This window comes from Lepeophtheirus salmonis, chromosome 13, assembly GCF_016086655.4.
Source record: "Lepeophtheirus salmonis chromosome 13, UVic_Lsal_1.4, whole genome shotgun sequence".
Classification (NCBI taxonomy): Eukaryota; Metazoa; Arthropoda; class Copepoda; order Siphonostomatoida; family Caligidae; genus Lepeophtheirus; species Lepeophtheirus salmonis.
In genome coordinates this window covers 10810156-10837683 of record NC_052143.2, presented here as the reverse complement: position 1 = coordinate 10837683, position 27528 = coordinate 10810156, and the positions used below count along the sequence as shown (strand labels likewise).

The 27528-nt window shown below is 30.9% G+C and overlaps 2 protein-coding genes across 4 annotated transcripts; one reads left to right on the top strand and one right to left on the bottom strand.

The window, feature by feature from the left end:
• The first annotated feature begins 1605 nt into the window (after positions 1–1605).
• LOC121127561 (uncharacterized) lies at positions 1606–20528 on the top strand. 2 transcript variants are annotated; one of them, XM_040722972.2, is made up of 4 exons: positions 1606–1738; positions 18256–18561; positions 19803–19856; positions 19917–20528. In XM_040722972.2, exons 1-4 carry the CDS (start codon positions 1736–1738, stop codon positions 20331–20333), a joined length of 780 nt encoding a protein of 259 aa, XP_040578906.1. In that variant the 5' UTR covers positions 1606–1735; the 3' UTR covers positions 20334–20528. The 2 variants fall into 2 exon arrangements, with proteins under 2 accessions (XP_040578906.1, XP_071748621.1); XM_071892520.1 differs by lacking the exon at positions 1606–1738 and adding an exon at positions 17969–18096.
• Positions 20406–25052, bottom strand: LOC121127560 (uncharacterized). 2 transcript variants are annotated; one of them, XM_040722971.2, is made up of 7 exons: positions 24934–25052; positions 24592–24848; positions 22396–22989; positions 22217–22339; positions 21986–22140; positions 21145–21320; positions 20406–21076 (listed from the first exon to the last, which is right to left on the bottom strand). In XM_040722971.2, the coding sequence occupies exons 2-7, from the start codon at positions 24800–24802 to the stop codon at positions 20512–20514; spliced, it is 1824 nt and encodes a 607-aa protein (XP_040578905.1). In that variant the 5' UTR covers positions 24803–24848; positions 24934–25052; the 3' UTR covers positions 20406–20511. The 2 variants fall into 2 exon arrangements, with proteins under 2 accessions (XP_040578905.1, XP_040578904.1); XM_040722970.2 differs by having other exon boundaries at positions 24926–25007.
• Positions 25053–27528: the final 2476 nt, after the last annotated feature.

Below are 27528 nucleotides of genomic sequence, written 5' to 3'. Positions count from 1 at the left end.
CACACCAATAGAAAATTTGTGGGCGAACTTTCCTCACCAAACGATATACCGGCATTAATAAACATACTATGCAAACGTACCTATCAAGTTTTATAATATATGCAGGTCCTCTAGAACTACCTATAGTGCATATGATGTGCATTAAAATCAAAAGTTTATAAACAATCTTCAAAAAAATATTATATTCATTTACATATACGTTCATATAATCAACGTTGTTTAAATAAATAAAAAAAATCAATCAAAATAATTTATCAATCTATCCTTACATATTTATATTACAAACAGTGTGTTCTACTCTGATTTTGCGGTATGTATGAAAACTATTTCCCAAACAATTTAAATGCTAATACCTCAAGGTTGCGCTACTGATTTTAGAACTTCCGACGGGAGATAATAGGTAAGAGTTTAAGCTGTTGATCTTCCTTGTTTTGTTTTGTTATGTCACAACAATGGAGGAAGGGAATCGCGTAAAAGATGTGGGAGTCACAACAAAAGACATTGTCAAGCAGACCGGCGTGGACCCCAAAACTGTGTATATTGTCAAAAAAACTCTAGAAGCTGTAGAATCTTTGGTCAGGAAATCTCATAAAGAAGTCCTCAACATCATTCGCTACATCAAGGAAATGTATGAGATCACATGCCAAGAATCCTTCAAAGGAGGACCATTGATAAGGCGATTAGGAAGTCTTTGGTGATGAAGAAGAATCCCCCTCTCATAGACGTCATTAAGTACAAACATATTTTCCGATTCGAAGAATTTGGCTATGGAACCAGTGTTGAATCGTCCAAATGATCAATATATTTGTGGATGCTCCTGGGGTGCTAACATCATTTCCACCACAAACACCCGGCCTCAGTTATGGTCTTGGATTTGTTGCATCAAACAGCCTCAAAATGACCTTGACTTGGTGTCTGACCAGGTACAGTCTCACAGCGGCCGACTAAAAGGTCCAAGTTGATCTCATAGGTCCCCAACAACAATGTAGTTCTCCAATAGGATGGATCACCTGCAAAAGAACACGGATTTTTGGGAAAAGACAATATGGCCACCTTACTCACCCGACATGAGCCCGATTGGTTTTGCTATATGTGTACATGTGGAGAAGACACTCAATACTCAGGCCCTGCAAGCTCCTGTCCATGAATGATGTTTGGGACAATATGGACAAGGAATTGGTCAGGAGATCATACTTTGTTTTCAGGCCCAGGTTGGAGGCCATCATTAAGTCCAATAGAGATCATATTAAGCTGTAATGCACATAAATTCTATTTAAAAAAGTATTAAAATAAAAAAAGGTGTAAGAACGTTAGACCCATACATGTGATACATTGTTCTTGATTAAGATTGGGCTTCCACTTTGGAAATAGTTTTGATAGACGAGTTATTTTGTACAAAACGTAGAAAAATCTCTACAAAAGATAAACGCAGGGTATGTATTGATTTGCATGAATGATAAAACATACATAAAAAAGTATATTCATTCCCTAACATTACAAGAAATGATTTAGTTTTTTTATAATATATAATCCCTTATTTCACGAGGAAAATATTATACATTTTTAAAGGCAAGTAAAAAAAAGTAAGAGGTAAAAAATCATTCGTTTTTTTTTTTTGGCAAAAGAATAAAATAAGTTTTCCAGTTTGAGATCTCCAGTCAAAGAAGTGTTTGATCAATTATTAACTATATTTGTATACATATATATTTTATATTACATAATATTAATAGACATCATGGTGAGAATTATTGATCACTAAACTATGCATGGTATTGTTCTGTATTTCCTAATCATTTTTTCAAATATTATTTTGACACTCCATTCAATAAATTCATTAAATAATTGTGACATTTGTTATCACATATCGACGATAAAAATTAATTCAATTCCTTATAAATTTATATTGTGATATCAATATATTTCAGCAAGTGTCAGCAAGATTATATATACATATATATATTTTTTTTTTTTTTTGGGGGGCGGAGGTGCTTCTTTGAGGAAATAAATTCTTAAAAAAATTCTATCCCTCTTTTCCTATTAAATTTTGTTCTTCCAGAGCGATAATTTTTCAAAAATTCCTTCATTTAAGGGGGTACTGCCCCTTCAGCCCACCCCTGTTCAGTTTCATCATACTCAATACCAGGGGGGTTTATAGGATTTTTAAGCTGAGGGAAGAAAGAAAAGCCCATTCCATCGATTGCTGAGGCAAAGAAGATTTAAAAAAAAATTGAATCAAGATTTTTTTAAATTTTTGAAACTCTTTTGCTTTTTGTTTGTTTGTTAGGGAGGTTTGTTTTTTTGTAAAAATATCAAAAAAAAATTCCCCCGTTAAATATTTAGTTTTTGTAAGAATGTCGAATCTTATTAATGGGTTTTTAGAGTCTTGCAGAATTGTTCATCAGTCATTTTTATAAGCCTCGATTTTTTCTACTTGAGTCCAAGTCAAGTTCAAGTCTTCAGGGAAATTTTCGAGTTTCAAGTCATGTGTTATTTATTTGATACGAGTCGTAGTGAAGTCTAAGGCTTTAAAATAAAGAAGCGAAATGCGACTGTTAGCTTGAGAAGAGACATGGTCGTATATGTATATATCTTTGTCCTACAAACGGTTTTTATGATACCACAGATGACGTGACTTAATCTTTTTTTTGTGATTTTCCCTTATACTTTATACAACTTTTTCTTCACATCACATAGTTTACCTTGTTCATTTAGTAGAAAGGGTGAACTCATTAAGGCTGCGCAGTTAGCTATCGAGTAATAGAGCGTTTTCACTGAGGGATGAGCATATCTCCCTCCGTCCTACTCTTTCTATGATTATTCAATTCAATACTTTATAATCTGTCTCTTATAGATATTTTTCTTCATTTATTAAGTATAAAAAAAAGAAAGAAAAAAAAAACAGAGCCAAGGTTCCTAAATAAAACTAAAAATATCAAAAACAAAATATATGAGATGTGTTAAAAGATTTATATAAATTTATGTAGCATTTTAAAATGAATTTAATGCTTCATTAATGTTAAATTGTGGGCCTCTGAAAAAAACAAAAAAAACAACAACATGAGCACTTGTGAATTAAATAAATTAACTAAAATTTTAATTAATTTTATTTCGACAATCATAACTCAACATTTTTTCTGTTAATTAAATATTTTTTCTAATAATTGTTTTATAAAGAACTAGTGGAATTATTAGGCGTTTACAAACAGACAATCTTTATTTTATTAATATAGAAGATTACTCCTTATAAAATTCTAAGTGTTACTCTACGCAATTGATGACCATATTCCCACATATTTACTCAATACTATGATGTTATCTCCTGAAGGATCAAATATTAATGATGACAGCTTGAGAGAAAAAATAAAAAATGACTCATCAACTTGCATTTTATACCAATCTATAAAATATATCAAGGTGACTATATACGCTTGTGTATTTTTTATTATTCTGAGAAGAAGGAAAATTTCATGACGTCACTGTTGAGGCACATAGCATTTTGTCCTATAGAATTGTAAAGTACACATTTTACAACACAAATTACGAAAATAAAAATAATAAAAATTTATTTATAGTACAAAATGGTAAACTTAGGACCATGCAAAAAAGTATAAAAGCAAAAACATTTAACTTATATTGATATTTATATCTATAAAAGTAAAAAATAAATCATTTCCTATACTTATTTCAATTGTTATGAAACTTGCCGATATCCTTGCTTGATACTTTATAGAATAATAAAATCAATTTCCGAACTAATGATTTAAAAAGACATTAATTTGCATATTAATAATAATGAACGATCCGTATGTCAGCTTATATTAATATGCTCTATGTAAATTATCTAATTTGCCATTTTATAGCATAATATAAGAGTGGTGAATAAAATAATAGCGATAATTTAAAACTGTAGCATACATATTTTTTTACATACATGCATGAACAATAAATATTAATTTGTAAATTGACCAATCTGTCTAAGTTTTCTCAGATTAGAACTTTATTATGGTTATTTACTCCAATTCTTGTTCTTGTTTTCACAAAGGATATGATGACTTCTTTAGACCAGTTAGGATATAATTCAATTAGATGATTATGCAGCCTTTCAAATACGTTTGGGTTTTTGTAAATTGCTTCTTCATGGTTACAATAAAACTATTGAAATGTTATACAAACTTCACACTAGGGGATCGTAAGGCCTCCTCCCTTAGAGACCAATTCAATCCAAGGGTTAGACGTTTCTTAATAATATCCGAAGTCACATGTCTTTTTCTCTAGATTTCGATAAAGGTCTTTCAATTTTTTTGGCAAGAATCCCGCAATATAACCTAGACCCTGATCTGACCAATCATTGGAAACTTGAGATGATTCTTCTGTATCTGCTGTTATTACTTTTTTGGCTTCAAGAGCTTCAAGAACTCCAGAATCTTCTAAATTTTCCTATCATTCAATTGTATCTTCATCATGCTCATTTTCTTATATATGTGACCAAAAAAGTGACTTGTGATTGATTTAGTAACTATTTCGCCATCATCCTCATCATTTAACTCCTCTTCAACAGCTGGATTTATTAAGATAAGTTCATAATATTTTCTGATTAAAATTACTTTTAATTTTCTGAGGGCTTCCACTGGGGATGGATGAGTATTGTTTCCTGTGCTGGAACAAATCCGTTAAAATACATTTTCGAGACAATCTCGATTTAGATGAGTAATTAAAATGAATTTCATTCCATTATCCTTGATACTTTGAAATAATGATTTTATTTGAACGAATAGAGATTATAATTCCTTTTTGAAATGGAAGTTGAAAATTTTTCCCCATCACTTTCATGGAAAAAATTATCCCCTCCATCATTCAAAGCATACATTTGTACTTCCAAATGTATACCAAGCCTACAATAAAGATTTTTTTTGCTGTATGATATACTAGCATTCATAACAGTCAAACCAATCATTGAATAGGCGAATGATTCTAGACTGAGATTCTTTCTTGTGCCCATAGATGAATAAAAATGCTATGGACATTGTTTTAGATAAAAGATGCGCGCAATTCCAACACGTTGTCTTGCATTTCCATTACATTCAAGATGGGATTCCTTAGTTACTTTGAAGGTTATCTTCAACGCACCACAATCTTGTTCAAGAAGGTCTTGGAAGTCCTCTTTAGTAACACTGCCGGAATTACTATACAAATAAGTGAAAATGTAACCATGATCTAATAAATTATTGCGAAATAATTTGAGCAAAGGAGGACAGTCAGGGAAGGCATAAATTTGGCATTTTTTATGAAAAAGATTTTCAAACGAAAAGTTGTCTGGAGAGTGCTGTAAATTGGAGATTAATGATTTTTACTAAAATCAAAAGCAATGGCTATGATTAAAATTCCAGCTGGTTCAAACCTTTCAATGATGGAGAACGACAATTTCTTTTCCACATGTGTGTCGAATTTCACATATATTGGTTGCTTCCACGCATGAAAAAGCCCTCTCACCATTGCAACCTGCATTTGTTTTCCAAGGTCCAAATAATTGCTTAAGTTTAGACAAAATTTCAAACGTCCTTCTAACTTCTGTCTCATTGAAACAAAGAACCGCCATATGCTCTCGATATTCTTCTGAAAGACTATTTTTTCCGAGATAATTTTGATGCTATCTTCGAGGAAGCTAGGTTCACACTTAAAATCTTGTAAAAAGATTTCTTGTGTCTGGCGATAGGGGGGCAATGGAAGAAGTTTTCTGGAACGTAAATATTCTTAGGCTCAAGAACTAATGTTTCATAAGATGATTGCAGTGGTTACATCCTCTTTTTGAGTTTCCTGGATTATAATTTTTGATGGGTCTATTATTCTTCGTATTTGGCTTTTGGAGTGGCTCTTTTCTAGGGTGGTCCGTAAACTTCTTTGAGTTTAATAACTTGACCTTTGTATTGTACCGACACAATTCCCTTTCCGTCAAAGAAAGGTATTTTTTGCAATTTTTTGTATTTGTGTTCTTAAAAAAAAGGATCATTTACTTCTTCACACTGGATTCATTTTTCGAATTTATAGACGTGAATTTGAGTGCTTTGCATCTTGATCAAAGGCTCTTGTTGGGACTCAGTGATCCTGCTACAAATTTCAATGAACCCTTCATTATCAGTCTCTGTTTCCGAGTCCATACTGGTTTCCTGGACCTTACTTGCTTCTAATAGTTGTTTCACAAGCTCTTTCCTTTTCGCGAGTTACCTTACGAATATCTCTAAAGTCCATGGAAATTACTTCAAAAATATATGAGCTACATATGACAGTTGTGCAATTGTATCTGTTGCTGGATCAAGATTTCAAAGGTAATATCGATTTCAAACCAATTAAAAGAGTATAACGTTAACTTAAATTATTTATTTATTTAGACATGAAGGAAGAAGGATTGTTGTATATTATTAAGATATAACTTCCGTATATATAACTACATATTTATAAATGTATATTATATTTTGTGAATTTATGGAAGACAAAATATATTGTAAGTTAATTAGATAACATCAAACCCATCATTGCAGGAAGTGTACTCATTACTTCTTTGTGACCATATAGGATGAATAGATAACTTTGGCACGAAATCTAAAGAAAAGAAATGAGGGAATATAGTAAGAAATTATATAAAAAAATATTGTTAATATTTACGTGTTGACAATTAAATGTTTACAAAACATTCATTCTATTTGGTGATCAATAATTCCCTCAATTTCTTAGTTTTTATTTTGGACCTCCTTTTCGTATTGATCATATTCATCATACTAAAGACTCTATCAGTGTCACAATTAACTTTTGGAGTATTTTTGTATACGAGCTTTTCACTTGTTGAGAGTTCCTTTAGTTTAGTGTCGCCAGGGTTCTTTTGAAGTACTTCTTTTAACTTGGTAATGAACGGCTCTTCCTTCAAATCTTGAGTCAGGTTTTCTACAATGGTTAGGCTGGTAAGAAGAGGCAATCTTTCCTCAAGCGCACTTATTGACAAAGGTATTTGACGAAAAATTTCCTGTATAAATACGATTTCTTCTCGTATGGAATCATTATTAATGAGTACTTGTGCTCTTCTGGCTGCTGCCAAATCTTCATCAAAGGTGTTTAAATATTGTCTGATGACATAAAAGTGATAGTAGTTGTACTACACTTCTTTCAACCAAGTTTCCTATCTTGTTATAATTGGTGATGTAGGGAGTGGAATTTCATACGAAGCAGTAAATAATCACTTTCTTCTTCCAGAATTCAAAAACATCTTTTTCACATTAGAAATAATTTCGTTCGTTATAAGAAACTGTTTTTGAACCATATCTGCAACCCTATGTAATCCATGAACAACAAATGTAACTCCTTGACATACTTTTCCGACCAAGTTGTTAACGACCCATCGACCTGAAGAAGTTTTTCCGGTATATTTTTCAATGAACTTGGAGAAATTGGAATGATCTAGGACATTTAAATGGATGTTACACGACACAAATAACTTTGCTACGTCCAAATTGAATGATGTGCCGTTTAATTCTCCTTCGTTTCCTTAAATATTGTGTTTCTTGAAGACTTTTAAGTTTTTGATGTGATTAGAGGTTTTGGAGTGGCGGATTACTTGCCATAGATAATGAGATGGGCACGAGGAACCGCAAAAATGGTAAAACATACTTTTATTCTCCAAAGCATAACTCCACACATCAAGACCTCCGTTGTTAGAGACCCATGAAGAAAGGCACGTTTTCTTCGGTATGATGCACGTGAGAGAGCAGTAAGGGGAAGCTATATTGTTGACGATTAAACCAATTAGCGAAACACGACTGCTAGCCTGAGGAGATACAATGGTGCAGTATTATAACACTTTTTCGCAAGATGTCACTTTTCATGTGACGTCAATCTGTCATTTTTCTTACTACTGACGTAGGCTGGGAGTGATAAATGAAGTACGCCTAACTCACACTCTGAAATTGATGTGGAGATAGAAGAAATTACTTTATTCTTCCTTTTTTTGAATTTCCCACCAAAGAGAAGAGGCCGGAGTTTTCAATCATACGTTTATGATTTATTGATTGTTATTATAATGATATATTATGATTTAAGATACAATGGTCAATTATTGTCAGAGGTGGGAACTTGGACTCGAGACTAGACTTGTACTCCATAGTTTAATATAAAATATATATTTCTACATTAATTATAAATGAAAAAATAGCGCTAGGTAAACATCATAATCTTTGAAATAGAGTAAACAAATTATTGGGCTAACAAAACTCCATATTATAAAAATCTTCAATAGTTAACCTAAGTTTGTCTTCCAGACTTCGAATGAGCATCTTCTAAAAAGTAAAACATATTAGATAATATCATAACTCCTACTTATATCTCCAAATAATAACTCAACAGTACCACTAGCGAAGAAACAAAGTTTCTGTGAACCAATGAATTTTTAAGTTATTGATCACATGGGTCCTCGTTACACTACTTGGTTTAAAGCTTTAGTACAATACTCAGGAGAAGTAGTTTAAAGATGCAAGGGTACCCAGGTTTATATATATAATATCTTTCAACCAATCAAATTCGCTCTTTTACAACGACAACCCTACACATACAGTATACATAGTTTTGGGTAAAATATGACTAAGTAAGCGAAAAATACTTGTAGTTGTAATTTGAACATATTTTTTTTAATTTTCTTAAACTGTTGTTATTATTATTTCATTTTGAAGAACGGATTGCTAAGCATAAAATAATAACTAGTGAGTGTGCTCGTAAAAGACGAAGATTAATAATAAGTGTTTGCTCGGGAGTTATTAATGTAAGTCCTGTTTGGATTCGGAGAATTGAGAATCGACATTGGAATTATTCCACCCTTCATATATATGGAGGTGTGTTTGTGTTTATTTCCTTCCTCTTACGGCTGATTGCACCTGATCTAAAAAAATAAATCAAATATTAATTTTTTTGGAGAAAAAATTCAAAGTTATATACAGAAAATTATATTATTTGGATTTTTTTTGAAAAATTAAGTTAAATTTTAAATATTCCATTTTCTAGCAAGAAACAAAAAATTCCTTAATTTGGGGATTGAGATGTGTGGTACAGCCCCTCACACATATCACACCTTATATAGTAAGGATATTTCTATATGTTGGTAGTACTTTGATGTCGATTCTCAAGAGTTCCCTGAGTTCAACAAGGACTTAGACTTATAACTAAGGATGCCATTTTTGTCAGGAAAAATGAGCGTGGGATGAAGAAAGGGGAAATACATATGGTATCATTGAACTCAAGTCCTTGTTACTATAAACTATTACATGGTTTTGGAGGGAGAAAATGAATTATTGCATAAACAGAAGAATCTTCTACATTTAAAATATTATCATTATATTGAAATTCATTTAAATATACAATTTTATTTTGCATTTTAAAAACAATTTGCATCAAAGTTAGGCGAAAATGCTTCATACGGAGGGAGAAGTTAACAACAAGACGACTTATTAAATGATGATAAAAAAACTGCAATAACATTTTTTCCTTGTCTAATCGCTAAACTTAGTTGTTTCTTTACAAAAATATCCGCTCTATTTAAAACTCCTGATCAAGTTCTCAGTCTTTCGTTCTTTTCCTATTCGGTTAATACACTTCGAAGGGTCACGAAAGGAGATGGTAGGTCTTATTGTGTGGAAGGGCATATTTAAATAAAGAAAAAATGCATTGTAAAATGCCTTAAAATCATTGAGTATATTAATAAATATATAAACAACAAAAAATATAGGAGTTACAAAAAATTAAACCATATTCAAAAATGTTACCGAAACAAAACTTAAACGAATGAATCAACATGTAACAAAATATATATGTCATTAAATCCACTAAGTCATGAAACAGAAAAAGAGTGGAGCATAAATGAACTTTAAAAAAATAAAGAAATGTATGAAAGAACCTCATATTGGATATTGGCTCATAATGTCGTCAAGAATTCTATAAAAGGACTAATATCCTTGAAACACTTCCTCCCTATATTCTCGTTGATAATTAATGTAATATGATATTAGGTAACAAATAATTAAGTTTGAATAAGACCATGATAATACAATATAAACTAAGAGTAAAAATAATTTAAGTAATTAAATTATAATAATTATAAAATAAATAATTAATAATTTGAGTTCCCCCTTCTCAGAGCTCACCGAGATAATCAATGTCCAAGAAGAAAAACGCCATTACGAATTTGAACACTACAACTTCCATACAACGAGTTCCTAAAAGTAATTTTAATGTCATGATTCATGGTAGATATAAGAAAAAGTCGTAAAGTCGTTTACATAATTAGATATGATCTCCTCCGGCCTCATCCCTCAGTCAATGGATGGACAACGGATTTTGGCCTCCAAATACTCCCTTAGAGTTAAATTGACAACTTCTTCCGCATAATAAGGCCTAACATCTCCTTTAGTGACCTTTCAAAGTACTAATTAATTGAATAGCTCGAAAAAGTCGAGATCCTTCTTTTCTTTATCTGTCAATATATTCTTCGCTTCACTTCGCGTCACTACGCTTGGCGAATCGATGGTTTATTTCATATTAATTGAAAGGTTAAGATAATTGAATTAGAAGGTTCTGCTGTCGCTGTCTTCAATTTTCAGGATAGAAAGAAAAAAATATAGGTTCCTGATTTACATATGAAATATTAATTTTGTTCATCATTGAGACTTTAATGGACTTTTAATTACATAGGAATTGAACATCACAACTTGTTGATTAATCAATCAATTCTCTGCTGTCTTTTTCAGAGTATTTATGACTACAAATTCTACATAGTACTGTATGCGAAAAATTCCCGATTGGTGATTACCCACATTGCCTGTAACATCACGACTAGATATTTTAAATACAAAAATGTTCAGTATTTTCCTTTTAGGTTTTTTTTATTAATTTTCATAAGTTGACTCTCGTATGATTTAAACATGGGATCTAATATATCATTTTGGATGCCAAAAGTTAGTTGACCAAAAAAAAGAAGGAAAATATAGTTGTTTAAACATCAATCACTCCAGGTGTTGTATGAAATCATCCCATAATTCTATAAAAATGAAGAGTTCGATAAGGAAAAGTACAGTGAGGATCGAACTAATATTGGAAGCGACCTCTATGTTGTTAATATTACTACTACAATTTGAATCTATTATTCAGCTACGACGGCGTCAACTTCAACTTTGCATCATTAGACTATGTTTTTTGTCTCTATGACACTACGTATATTATTATGAACTCAAAAAAGTTATTACATAGGGTTTGGGTTTTTATATTAATTTATATATTTGATTAGAATTCGTGTCATTTCATACTCCAAGGCCTCGGGGGTGGTTTTTTCATTTTTTGGAAACAAAATTTAAAAAATTATATTTCAAAAATTGAGAGCTATTTACAAAAAATTAAATTTTTGGGAAAAAATTTCAAAAAACTAAATTTTTTGGGAAAAAAATTTCAAAAATTATATCTCAAATATTAAATTGTTTGAAAAAAAAAATGGAAAATCTAGACATTCAGAAAAAATTATGTTTTCTGGAAAAAAAAATTCAAAATCTAAAGCTATTCACAATTTTTTTTTCAATAATCCAAAGTTATTCTCAAAAAATTTCAATGATTACATTAAGTTTCATTTATTAAAGTATCTAGTAAAAAGCAAAAATATTTCTTAATTTTGAAAGAGGGGTGGGGGCTACAGCCCTTCCAGCCCACCCCCTATTATTGTAGTAGGGGAAAAATTATTACATTTGTGTAAAATCCTTTTTTGATTCTCATAAATGTTCTAAATCATTGAAAAGTAAATCTATTCATATTCTTAAAACATACTAATTAAAAATCGTAAAAATAAAGATTAATATCCATAAATTATATTTTACCTGTTACATACATAAATTTTATATTAAAATGTCACCATCTACATAAAAAGATAGGTATTATAAAATATATCTAAGAAAAAGAGAGGAAGATTGAGTTATAGATTCAAAATTAAGAACTTGTGTTGTAATTTAACCCAAGATAGCACTCTAATTTTGTTTTTATTTTAAAAAAACAATTTTATTAATTATAAATTATGAACTTCTACACTAAAGTAAATCATTTTCATATAGCCTGTTTGCCACCCTCGGTAGTAAATATACGGAAGTTTTTTTTCTTCATATTTCAACACTCAACCTATTAAAAAACCTCTAGCTAATGTTCAAAACAAAAATTGAGAACATAATGTACTAGTCCTACAGATAAAAACAAATCTATTTTATTAGATTTGAAAATGCTATACCAACAAAGTTATAAAATGTCAGCTTTTTCACATTTAAAATTAAAAGTTTCAAAGCAAAGTTTTATGTATAAGAGTTCTGTACATTCAAATCTTGCGATAAGGAAAGAATATGTTCCAAATGTTACAAAGACATCTTCTACCCTCTGAGAATTTATTTAATAAAAATACATGTCGTTTACTATATAAATACTTGTACTCGAACTTTTATTTTATCTCCTGGCGTGGAAGACGTCATTGGATGTGCTATAATAAGTAATCTTTCTTGCTAATAGTCAGGGCCGACCTTAGACTACTGATATTGCCCCACACTTCCCAGTAGAGATATCACGGGTAATGGAACCAAATTTAAAGTATTCAGGTAGACTATAAATAAACTTGTATTATTGGCAAACTATTATCAAATAGTCGTTGATAAATATTAAGAGCTTAAGATGTGCTAATTCTTTTTCAACCCATAATTGCTCAGAACATCAGTAAGTAGAAGAGAAGGAGAAACATCAACAGTTTACAGGAAAATACAATTTCTGTGTTAGCGAGTTAAGAAGGTGGGTGTGGTCATTTCCCTATGGCTTTATCTCACTAAAGGCGGGTTACAACATCTAATGTGTGGGTAGACGTGTAAGTGTATATATAGATATAAAATATGTTTTGTAAGAGCAACTCTTCTCCCAGTATCATATATATATATATATATACAGAGTGCAACAAGGAAATTTTGTGCGATCAAGAAGCAAAACCAAAACCTCAATAACTTTTTATTAGAAGATTAAGATGAAATATGCTATTGGAAAAACTTTTAGCAATCAATCTTGGCAAGAATTTTTATATATCTAGCCTCCACACGATGTTGGAACTTGGCGCAGGTTGCCAAAATATAATTGCCGGACATGTTGGGTCATTTCTTCTTGATAATGACCTTGAGCTCCTGCATATTTCTGAGTGATGTTTTCCCAACTTTGTTCTCTAAGACGCTCTACACAATAAAGACGAGGGGATTGATATCTGGAATGGAATAGGGCAAGAAGGTCTTGTCCCAGAAGTCAGCAAAGTGCTCCTTTCAGAAGTTCTATGTCTTCAAGGCAGTATGGCTGGGGGCACCGTCTTGAGTACCCAAATAGTTGTTCTCAGGATAGTTAACCTTCAGCCAGGGCAAGATTTTCTACTTTAGTACCTTATAGTAAGCCTCAGCACCGATTTTCTCATTGGTCTTCTTCCCATCAGAGACCCCGACACCCAAGCATATTGTTGGGGTCGGATATTTTGTCTTAGTGGTACCCTGGACTTCCTCAGGGGATGCTGCTATAAATCTGTCGTTTGTGTGGTTCAAAACCTGGTCAACTGTGAAGATCTTTTTATCGAAAAATATCTTCACAGTCAACGGATGACTCTTCAAGTAAGTTAGGACTTTTTTTGCATCTCTAAACTCTTATGGCCTTCATCCTGTCAATAAGAAGATGTCTTGGAGTCCTGACAAAGCTCTTAAGGCTGAGGTCATACTGAATTGCCCTCCTGATGGTGATCTCGCACGTTGAACTCGTCACCCAAGCCACTCTGATGTTCCGGGCTGTCCTCATAATCACGCCGACAATATTTCAATTTTTTATGTATAATAATTATGAAATAAATTGCTTAATTCAAACTGAATTCTTTTTGGATCAACATCCGCGTCGAGAAGATCTGAAACCCTTTTTCTCTTTGATTCCTGTTCACTTATTTTTCGTCTTATTTTGATCAAGTCAAAATAATGTTCACGAAAAACAATACTTGTATCGGAAAATTGCTCGAGATGTCACCTTAAACATTAAATAGTGCAAAAAAATTAATTAAAATGATTTTGAAAATTTCCTATTGCACTCTGTACGCTACGGGTTTATCCCGTGATTCGGTTCGTTACGACCCTTACGGGTTGGTAGGGTGGTATATATCATCGCATTTTAAATTATTTTGATATTATAAAATTTTGGTTATTTTTTATTTGTAGATTTAGATAATGAGGTAAGATTTTAATCCATAAGCATAATATTATATAAGAAATAATTTATGTATAAAAAAAGAGATAATGACTTAAAATACATCGTAGTTACGAAAACCCAGTGGTATGGTGGAAGGATAATTTAAATAAATTTTCCATATTTCCCAGTTAACTTGTCAATACTTCGCAAATACAGGTACATCTGTATCAAGCGAATTTTTTTTTTTGACAGCTGAAGAGAATATTGTAAATGCTAATCAGTGTTTTTTTATTACCAGAAAGTTCAACTTTTTTGCAAGAAAAATAAATATATATATGTATATTCATGTTATTAGTCTTATATAACCCCTGTATATTTTATATCAAGCTTAGTTTTTTAAATAAGTTAAGTTTATTTATACTGGAAATAATTTATTAAAGAATGAAATATCGAAAAAGGCTTAAAAGACTACATTAATAATATGATTTTTTTTTTTACAAAATACAGTAGCGAAACATGTACTGTGAAGGGTGTACCGCGGTTTGTACCCAATCGTGAGTTTAGTGTACCGTTCCAGCCCTAATATAATATATACGCTTATAGACGTACACGTACAATAGATGTGGTAACCCACCTTAACACAATAATTTATCTTCTGATTTACCTCTAATTATTCATAATTTTAATTGGTTGGATTGGAATTAGTTTCAACTTAAGCTGTGTACAATAATTATCAACTATTGTTGGAAAAATTGGCTACCAACTTATATAGGGGGTTTGCCCCTGTTTCTTTTTGAAGGAGAGATTATAAGATACAGTATAGGTAAAGAAGTGTCAAGAATATTATCATTCATAATAACTGATAAATATGTTGTAATATTAATAGCTTTGGGTTATTCATTGTTTCGCAATCAGTAAAAATGTAATCGTAATATGGATTTTATTTTACCGAAACCACCTCTATCCGAACAAAATGTGAATCTGTCCTATCTTTACTTCAAGTAAAAGTGTAAACGTTCATCCTTATACTTAAATGGGCATTCAAGGAAAAAATTAACATGACTCATTAACAGAGTTGTATAAAATATGACCTGCCGCTATGAAAATCGATAAAATGACACGTTAACCTGATACTTTGAAGAATATATGGAAAAGTGCAGCTTAACCGTTATGTCGTTTTATAATATTATCTACAAGGAACCATGAGAGGACGAAAATAAACAAAAGTCTCAGCCATGAAATACTTCGATGTATATCTTCAGCTCTACTCCTCTGAGTCTAACAAGTACTTATAACTTTCTAACAAAATCATTTGTAATTCATAAGCACACACACTATACAGATGTTCTCTCTTCAATAATTATAGAACGATCATAACAGTTTTGGAAATGAAAAAAACACTCTTCAGATTATCAGCTTGAAAAAAAATATCACACGCGTTTAAATCAAATTGTATACATAAATTTCAAGATTTAATGTATTATTTAAAAAAGAAAAAAAAAAAACTAGGATTTGCGTACGTATTCTAATAAAAATTGGACATCCCCTAGTACAAATTTCAAACTCCGCTAGAATATCATATTATTCTCTTATTACATCAATTCATAAAATTGATGACAATAAATAATTATTTATCACTTATGATGTTGGAATCTCTAACTATGCGAGGTCACAGATGTTGTTCTAAGTGTTCATCTTAGATTATGTTAAAGGAGACAGAAAATAAGAGAGAGAGAGATTGAGATCTAATTATAAATTACACTTATCTTTGTTTGTCTCTCATTCTTTTTTTAGTTTCAGTCCTTTGCTCACATGAAAAGTTGAATAAAACATCAGCAATTCGATAAACTATTATTCCCAGATATTGTATTAAATTAATTTCATTATTAGATTATTTTTGATATTCACTACTAAATTAATATAATAAATAATTAATTATCTCTATTAATAAGGATTTTTCACAAAAGGATCGTTAGGAGATGATCAATTCCCTTGATCATTTGTAGTAAGACTGTTGAACCGTCATAGCCAATGCTATGTCAGTGGAGAATTCATTTTTGTGTTAGGCCTGAATGCATTAGAACAGTTTGACTACTTGATTTATGAAATCACAATATAGCAACGAGCACGTGTAGCTAAAACTCAGCTCGCCATATTGAAAAAGAAAAGAAAAGGGTAGTACATACATAGGGTTGTAAATCCTTAGCATTTTTAGTGTGCAAGTTTTTGTTATTATTAGCAACCTGTACAGTATTTAAAAAAAAAAATCTGTTATCAATTATCAATATTAATTAAGTCTTGAGGAGAGAATATCTAAGTATAAGGTATAATTACTTATATACTTTTTTTTAAATTTATGCATACGAAGATTTCGAAAAAATTTATACCCCAGTGTGTCATAGTTGGGGATGTTTATGAGCGAGCAAGGAGCTCTATAGTTTCTAGTATTGTGTTGGTCCGTATTTATTCGACAAAATCCAGTCTTCAGACTGGTCCTTTTGGTCCTTCGAATTTTTCCTAAATGTTTTAGTACTTATTTATATATATGAGATATGTATTAAGAGACTTGCACATGCCTTTCAAAACATATTCTAGTTTTCTTTTATAATGCAATGTAAAACAAATATTAGTTTTATTCTATTGTTAAAGAGGGGGATATGTTTAACGAAAAAAATAAGAATAACGATTAGAAAAGGAAAAACGGTTGATGCTTTTTTAAATTTATTTTAAATGTAGAAGCTTCTCCTTTTTATGAGAGTATTGATTTTATCCCTCAAAGATAATAAAACAGCCAGCTGATATAAACAATGGTCTTAATTCAGGTGTACCATATGTTTCGCTCCCACCTTCTTCTAGGGCTCTTACAAAAATCCTTCTCTATCTATTATATAACGGTATAGTTAAAAAAAGGGGGATTACGTCACTATGGATCGATTTTACCTTTTCTATGGACCGACAAGTGGGACCGGATTAGCTTGGACCGCAGTCCTTAATAAGGACCGACACAACAATACTGATCAGTGATCTCTGCCAGAAGGAAATTTCGTCTGTCAAACTTACCAACATATGATTTACCTTTTTGATTCACATGCAAAAGGATTTAGACAATTTTCATATCCTTAGTCGGAGTAAGAAGTTAAAAAAAGAAGTATTATGAGTAGGCAATGTAAAAGTATTTAATTGTATAGTCAACATGACTAATAATTCTATATTAATGAAGGAAATACGAGATGAGAAGAGTAGAAAAATTAATAAGTATATGATTCTATATAATTTTTACCTTGAGAAATTTTTGTATTTAAATACATGCATATGTATGTATGTATTTACTTTATATTTTGAAGCATATCCAAATTTCATTACTCTAAGATAAATTTACCTACCTAAATAGGTATATATTTCTTTAAGTAACGATCTCTTTTCCCTCTTTCCTGATGAATGATTTTGACTAGATACTATTCATACAAATAAGTATTCAATCAACCCTTGTATGTACGAAACTATGGAGAGGACATTGAATCGGAGTACAAATAATGACCAATACCACTAATTCCCCATCCTTATACTTTGCTTCTAAGTTCAAAAATATTTAACATTTATAAATCTAATAGGCTACATTTAAATTTCAAGCTCATCTTTCGTCTGCCTTTCAACTGTTTGTTGAATTAGATGTTATAAAGCTTATATATTAACACTTTTCAACTGTTATAATATGTAAGTACTCATTCGTATGTGATTTATATAGGAATGATGAAAACTCATAGTACACTGTGATATACCTACAAAAACGTTTTACCCTCTCCCCTTGTAGGTAGATGGGTGAATCCGAGTAGCTACCTACATACTACATAGGTGCTTTTTTAGATTTGTACAATGTACATACAAACAACAATGCAGAATTATCCTTGCCAATTATACTAACTCTTTCACCTTTCTTCTTCATCCGAGAGTTGTTCCCTCCCGTCAGCACTCAGCACTGCTAACTAAATTCCCTAACTTCTTAATTTTCAGGGGGACAGAAAGAATTCATTCTTCATCAAAATGTCTACGGGAAATCTATTTGCAGAGGAAAAAGAGGCATTGGACTTCATTCAGAGTATTTTGAGAAAGAAGTTATTCAACGATGAGGATTTCTATAGATTTATGAAGGATGGTCTTATCATGGAGGAACTTGTTTTCACTCTTGTTCCATATATATGTATCCCCAAGACCATTTCAAATCAACTCCATAACCGACAAGCTGTGGATTCAATTGTGAGGGATTGCAGGAGCCTTGTGAGCCAGAAGATAATGGCAGAGGAATATACGTTTCGTAGGGTAAGATACTCTTCGCAAAAGTGTGGCAACGTTCATTCACTATATATTAGGGGCAAAATCTCAATTCATAGTTGAAAAGGGATTCCCACCAATGCATAATTGTCAATATAACAAAATTGGCTACTAGATATGTAATCCCTTTTTTTTGTTTCCATTCTAAATGTTGTATTCCAAAAAAAAAGAAGATCAAATAACGCTATTTCACAACATTTTTGTGTTCGGATTTTGAGGGTTATTAAATGTTTGCTTCTAAGTCGAAAATCAAATAGATGAACATATGAAACTAAAAAGTTTCCTGTTGTGGTATACATGTTGATTTAATGATGTATGATCTTTAAGTACATATTAAACATTCAGACTCATGTTTCAAGATTAAATAGACAAGTTAATAGAAACATACATGTAATACGATTTATTATTATCCTGAATTTTTAGTTTTAAAAATGTATTTTAACGTTCTGAACTTGAGAAAATCAGTTATAAGTGAAGAAAACAAACCTTTTTTGAATATTTTTTTTAAGACACACATCTTGATTTTTTTAAACAGCACCCTTCCAAGAAATCCTTATTAAAATAGTAATTAACATGTAATTTCAAAAAATAAAATTTAAATTATTGAGAATATTGAAGTGTTACATACAAAAAAAAAAAAAAAAATTCGAGGATAAAGGGATTAGGTTATGTTTTAATGATGAAACATCGATACATTCTGTAATTAGTAATTAATTTATTTTAGTTGTAAGTAGCTAAATATGTTAAAGTATATTTAATTACTTTTACAAATTAAAAACTTATTGTCTTTTATCTTTTTTTCCTAGACTGTAAAACCAATATGTCAATGATATTTTTTTATGAAACTAAATGGCTACTTATATTCGTAGGCTAAAAAAAGTTATAATTTTGTGGCATTATATTATAATTTATAACCTTATATTGTAGTACGGTTAATTACAACTTGACCGGTATTCCTTTTAGCTAGAATAAATTAAGGAAAAATATAATGCCCTTGCTGGGTTTCAGTCATAAGATAAAGTAGAGAGATTATGAATTTTTAAGGTTAGGAAACTATATTAAGTTACTTTAAGTGTATAATTAATATATTATAACATATTTAGTTGTCTAGTAGATTTTATCAACAGTATTCTAAGCTAGCAGTGAGGATTTAGCCAAACGAATCCATGCAAAATAACAAAATCTCATATATTTTTTTGTTAAAATTGATTCAAATTTTGTTTTTATAGAAAGATATATCTGATCCATCTAATATTGGAAAAGCCATAAAATGCTTCATAAAGGTAATGTTTGTTCTTCACAATTTGTAGAGTTCATCATAAAGCTTTTCCTCTTTTCTTCAGGTAAAAGAATTATTGAAGAGTAAGAAAACAGATTTGGAAATGAATGAAATGGCTTCTAAAATGATAAAATGCCTCAACAACGAAATGCATGACTTTCGAATGCCTAAAAATCTGAATGAGCTCCTTGGATTCCCTCCTCCAAGACTACCTCCAACGCCCCTTAGCTCTGAACCTAAAAATAAGTTCAGTCGAAGAGCTTTAGCATGCCCACCATTAGACTACAGTGTTCGGCCATTAGATAGATTTACAAAAGTGACTCATATCCTCCAATGGTTTGGTGTTCCAGAGGATGAGATATTCACACCAGAGGACGTCGTTTTTAATGAGGAATATGGGGGTCTTGTAAGCAATATCCTAAAGTTGAAATATTTATATTCTTCATCCATCAGAGCAATTTATAAAGAAATGCGAATCTGATTGTAATCATATTAATTGTGTACCCTTTTGTGATTGCCTTGGCTCCTAAATATGAATGCAATTAACTATATGTATCATTGAATATTAATTTATTGACGTACAAAATTTACTTTCTATTAAATATATGTTATCATAAGAGCATGTTACAATTTGTTAAAGTGATTTACGTTTTTCAATATCAATTATTTAACATAATTGTTGTGTATATTTTATTGTAATTTAAATCTGATATATCTATAATTTTTCCCTTGGGGTAATATTGAACTTTTCTAATGCTTAAACTATCACATAAAGAATTCATCTCAGTTGGGTGACCATAATAATTGTTGCCATCAATATAATCGTTTGGGTAGCAGTCAGTTAAATAGTACCCAGAAACAGATATGGTCAAAGAATTGCCATCATACCCCATTTTTTCCGTTTTAACATCTCCATTGGTAATAACGGTATAAGGTATCTTATTGCTGAACTTGCTGGTTCGAGTTTTCCTATGGATATTATTACAGTATGTTATATTAAATTCATTATGCCCCTCGCCCTCAAAAATCTTATATCCAGGCGAATTGAATGCTTCACAGTCCTTTTTTGGATCATAGCTCTTATTCCCCTTGCATTTGAGAGGACCAACTTGTATATAAGCCTCCTGTTGCCCCTTACCAATAAGATGACCATATGTAAATTTGGAAATGGGTAGTGCTGTCTTGTTAGTTATTGTTCCAAAGTCTTCAAGCCATGATGGAAGTCTTATGCATAGATATAGTTACATGGAAACAAATCACACAGATAAATTTTATATTGAATAGAGACTTACAAACTCGCATCACAATTGCATTTATTGACAAAGGCAAGTCCACTACATCCTGTTTTTGTTTTGAAGCATGAACATACATGCTCACCATAGTTTGATCCAGTATAGTAGGATTGCTTCTCTCCATGAACATCATACCAGGCACCATAGTTCTCCAAATGAGCGTGAAAGCAGCGGAACTATAAAAGAAGATTTATTAACAGATTTTAAGTTAGTGAAATATTAGTAATATAATAAGCTAAACAAGTCCAAAAAAATGTTACTTTTACCAAAATCGTTTAAGTTTTAATTATAATACTTTTGAAGAAGAATTTGTTTGGACTATTGTGATTGATATCTTACTGAACTTATATAAAAACTTTTGTGGTCATTTTCTTGGAATGCCTTGGATAGTGGCCCTTAAGATAGGAGAATATCCTTCGTATAAACTGCTATTCTGAATATTTTTATCAGAATATAAATAAAATGAGTTTTAGGGTTCAAATGAATTCCCTTAGTTTTGAAAATGTGGGGAAAACAAAGGAGTAATTATTGCCGAAGAAAATCTTAAATTATATTTTCTCCGGATTTAATCATCCTACATAAAATTTAGCCCATATTTGAAATCCCAATAAAATTTAATAGGAGGTTATTATGACACGAAAAACAATTTACAGATTTGAAATCAAAGCATTAAGTGTATTACTAGAATTTTCTTAGTTGTGCTTTTAATAATTATTATTATACATTAGGTATACGATTTACGATATATGTATTACATTTTGTTAAAATGTCCACTCAGCAATCAATTTATTTTAAAGATTGTTCGTCAAAAACAGAAACTAATTTAAAATAAATAAATTACCTTAATGGATTGTTCACATTCGTTTGATGTATTTATCAGCGTCTGGATCTCTTCATCATTTGCAGAATAAGATAGTTTGTGTTCAAAACACGAACTATTGCTGCATGATGATATATTTGTTCCCTCTGCTCCATCATGGTAAATAATAGTAGTGTCTAGAATATAAATAAATTCATGGAACTGCTTCAAAAATATAAAGATTTAGTTAAAAAACAACAACAGTTCCAATACCTGAAGTAAAGTTGCAATATACGCGAGCTGGGGAAAATTTGTCTGTGTTCCTCATCAAATTAATCTCATAAAAACCATTATCGAAAATGCCTAATTTTTTGTAGTCATTGCAAGACTTCAACTCTGTAAAAGATTTACAATCAGTCTTTTGTCTATATTAACAGAAAAATCGACTCAACCTCGAATTGCTTTGTTTTTGATTATATCAAAGATTATTTTATCCTTAATGACGTCAATTCCCTTGGATTCCATCATCAAATTGCTAACATTTAAAAATCTTTCAGGGGATTTAGGATTTTTTGCATATTGTTCGAACTGTGTTTGCAAGGTCTCATTCAGGATTATACTGGAGTGATTCACCAAATTCATCTGAGATTTGATCTTTTGAATTTCTGTCTCCAAATTTCCAATTGAGCTATTGCATTTTTTGTGAACCACTTCTATTCTCTGATTCAAGTTTTCGGAAAAATTTCTGATTTGTAGCATTATCTTCGGTATAGTCCATGTCATATTGAGGAATGTTCTATTCGTACTTCGTAAATTTTCCTTTACCTCACTACTTGATGAATTTTTAGTTCGGGAACTCTCAATTTTCGTGGATGCCAACATAATTTTCAGGGTTTTTATCTGTATTTTAAGGAGTGAAACATCTTGTTGGAGAACTTTTATATCTTTGAAGTACTTGGAATTATTATGTGAGTCATCTGGAGGATGGAAATTGTCATTATAATTCTGAGTCTGCACAAATCCTTGGGACTGATGAGTTGTAACAACTTCAAATGAAATAAAAAACAATTTATTAGTCACATAGCTTATCATAACATACAATAATAAAATAAGTAGACAAATAGGACACAATTTGTAATATCGTTAACCATCGATAGAAAATATCTAAAAAAAATTTTTAGTTTATATATTAGGATTGCTTAAAATTAAAATTCATTTAAATCGACCACACCATTTTTAATTATAAAAGAAGTGTTCGAATTCAACAAAAAAGCCGTCTCGCGGTACAAATTTGGCGTCATCATCAATCTACATATATTGGCCGCCAGAGATAGGGATAACAAGTGTTACTTTTTTACAGGCCCCTCTTTGTACCCTCTTTGCTCCAATTCAATCTGATTTTCACCTCACTTTCCATATTTCTATTATTATAGTATTCATAATAATATCAATTAGATAGCATTGCCATTGAAGTTACCAAGTTGGTTGGAAGTTGAAGTTTTGATACCTGAGTTGAACTTATGAGGTATCTTCATGATAGAACAATTAGTTAAATAACTTTTTTTAGTTATATCTTTATGCAACAAATTGCTTAAATAAATGATTTTAGGATTCACTCTTGGTGATTTATTCATACATTGTTATCGATTGAAAATAATGTTGTCCCCAAAAAAGAGGGCACACCTTTTACAATGTATAATTTTATTCTTTACCAATGAAAAATTGTAATTTTCTTTTCTGTCCAAGATGAAAAATTGGTTGTTCAAATCAGCACTGATTCAAAATAAAAACTGATTTAAAAAAAATTGGTTCCAAAATAAATTTGAAATTGAAAACTATAGATTGAACCCAAAAAATAAGTTTTATTTTTACGTTAAGTTCCATATTCAAAAATTTGTATATTTTAGTGCAAGGTAAGTTTTGCCTTAAACTATTTCAACTTAAAACCATTTTGCCTCAAGGGTATTTTGCCTTGATATATGCATAAATAAATTAGATTTACACGTCGTTTTGTTATTTTTGGTTCAAACTAATGTTCCCTTGGAATTTTTAATCAAAATATGTAATGTGTATTGCGATAAACCCCATTAAATGGTTATTTCCTGTTGGAAAAATGATAGAAACAAGCTTCAAAATTTCAATGCATACACCAACAAAGTCTCACTATGTAATGAATTCAATCCAGAGATAAAATAGGTCATAAAATTAGTATTATAAGAATAAATAACGATTTGAAACGAAGAATTGCTAATCAATTCTCCGTTAGTTATTATCATTAGACATGGTGGAGTATTAATGCTAACAAGGGCTCATGGATTGACAAACAAACATAATATAAGACAAGAGCATAATTTCTGTAGAAAACTAACATTTAATGGAGTTTATGGTTTGAAATATTGCATATTTGATTTCAACCAAAAATAAACAATACCAACGTATAAACTACACTTATTTAGGTATATATTAAGGCAAAATTTAATTGAGGCAGTATGGCTTTAAAGCAAAATGGTGGCTTAATGCAAAATAGTTGAAGGCAAAATTAACGGGTATTATTTTTAAATTCAAGAGTAAAAAAATACAACCATTATAAATACCTACTTCTTTCTTCTAAAATGAATTTATAAATTTCGTACGTACGTATTACCTACCACTTTTTAAATAATTCTCTCTTAAAGACGAAGAGATGGTTAAATGAAGGATTAAAACACCAACAATACCATATAGAATGACCACTGAGATTACAAGGGGGCTCTTCAATGTCCTCTTATTCTTTCGATTCGAACCTTCATCATTATTTTGAAGCAATTGTATGAGGGATGCAGAATCAAAATTAGACTGGGGTCTCATAGGTTCTTCCATCTTTTGATGTTTAATAACTTTGACTTATTATCACTTATAATTTTGTCTTCGTGTAGTTCATGGAAAAATAAAAATACAATAATTAATTATACAACTATAGTAAAAATCTTTGTTGAGATATACTCGTATACATTTATGAAATATGATACTTCAATGCGCACAACATTTCCTTTCAATCATTACTAACCCACATCAAACTTAATTGGAGGCAAATATTTTACTATCTATTTCTTTTAAAAGGATTTCCTTCCTGACTTAACATACGTAATACATACAAATGTGAGGCTGATAGAAAAAAATAGTCTTCACAACATAGCCAGATGTATGGATTATTAGTTGAAAACATTTTTTTCATCCCGAGATTTAGGGAAAATGTAGGGGTTTAACTGAAATCCTTGGTTAATACAACGCACATGGATTACAACAATATTTTGTATTCGGGGAATGAAGGAAAGGGAAAAAATAAAATATAAGTCGTGATTATTTTATGGTTCTTTAAAAGTAACATCACACTATGAAAGAAATCAAATATTTGGGATAAGGAGAAGCCATGGGATCAAAAAATGTAAGTAAAATATGTAGGTTATTAAAAATTCTAGCCACAAGTATCCGGGTAAAATTGGAATAATCTCTTCCATTAAAAGAAGTGGAGGTATTCCTCTTATTTAGTTTCGTCACTATATAAAGTGACGTCGCTAGACCCTTGGGGGGAGGGGAGATTGAACGGCTGAAAAAGGCTTTAGTGATCCCGACCTTGCTAGTTTATTATTGTTACTTTGAAAATGGATTAAAAAATATACATTCATGGGTGAATAAGTAATTTGGGGGGTTGGGCGGATTTTTTTTCTAGAGTGCTTAGAAGATCCTTTTGCATCCGAAAAGTTGGAATTAAAATTTAATTGGCTCATTTTCATGAATTAACACCACTCCATACCTATATGTTTTGAATGACTAAAATTACCTCTGTTGATATATTGATTGCATCACTGTTTTCATCCATACCACGAAATTGAAGTTCTCGCCCTAGTAACCAATCGTTTTCGATAACTAAAATGAATGAACAAAAATTTTACTTCTGAGATAAGATTGTTGATTTTCAAAGTAATTACGAAAAAATATTGCTATTCTATTCATACCATGAGCAGATAATTATCAAGCAGCATCGTTGGAAAATCTTGCTTAAGGTTTTTGACTCCTTTATAAAATAAGCCGTACCATCGATAATGAAAAATTTAAGCCTCTCCCCGCAGAAATCGGAGCCAAAAATATTGTTGAGACTTTTGACTTCAATACTTGTAATTGTTCTGTTGTCAGCCTTCTTAACATCTTCAATATTTCTTAAATAAGGGTAACCTAACAATGCCCATCTAAGATAAGAATATCTTCATTTCCTACAAGTTCTTCCTTGATATTTGACAGCAATATAATTTAAGACTCCATTAACTTTGTGATGGTGCAACAGAAAGGAATGATTTTGCTTCTTAAAGTTCCATAAATTTTTAAAAGATTAGAATGATAATCAATATGGAGTAGGAAATTGTAGTTGGATATGAATTTTGTTCATGTTTATGTTTCTTTTTTAAGCATACCAGTGGATAGTATTATTTTCATATCTCGTATAGACATAAAATTAGTTATTTAAATCTTGTAAATTTATTACCTGGTAGAATTTTTTTCCCTTCGCAGTTGTTATATTATTATTTAATTCCCGAATAGATATGCTCCTTTTCTACTGCATTCAATTATATTCAAAACCTGGTTGAATATTCGTGTGTGTTCATATAGGATGTACAGTCCATGCTTTTGAAGATTGCCCGTCTTTAACCATTCTAAAGCAATTTGTAAAGTTAAATGTAAAAGGTTCGATGGGTTGAGATGAAAAGTTTCAGGAAACGATTGTGCTGTTTGGATTTTTGCGAAGGAAAAAAGGAACTTCACCCGGAACCAAAGCAATTGACTTTGCTCTACTAAACTCAAAAGTTCTTATTGCGAGCAGGCTGACGTCATATGAACCGATTGTTTTGGAAGAAGTGAGGGGTATAATTTTGGCCGACTCTGTGATATATGTGGCCTTATCGCTGAAAATTTCAAACATAGGAACAGATCCATGGTCGACAGCATCAGAAGTGAACAAGTTTATTCCATCTATGGGATCCAACAAAGGAAGTGTTTTTAACAGAATAATCAAGAATTTTAGGAAAAGCTTGTCATAGTATCATATTCTATCGTTTTAATTTTATATATTGCACATAATTTGGAAATTTGTTCTGCTCGTATATATATAGTAGATATGGTTCAACTCCGGGGCACTAAATTTAAACTCCAATGTTTTTTTTATGTATCTGTACATAATTGGACTGGACTGTATTATTATTTTATTTATATTATCTTTTTTGTTTATATATATTAATATAAAGAAATCTAATAATTAAAAAAAAGTCGTAGCGTAACTCTGAGGATTTGTTGCTGATTTATAAATATAAGTCTTTGTTGGACTCCGAGTAGAATTGAGGATCTACATTGGAGTAATTATTGCCAATGCCCTTTTTATTTCCTTCTCCCACTCCGGCCTTGTCCCAGATGATTGTAGTTAATCTCCTCCAAAACATTCCTCAAACTGTCAGAGTTACCATGTTGATTTTCGGTTACTTTTTAAAACATGCCCATTATACACAAGATTTTCATCACTATATATAATACTAGAAACCTATGAGCAAAGACTCAAT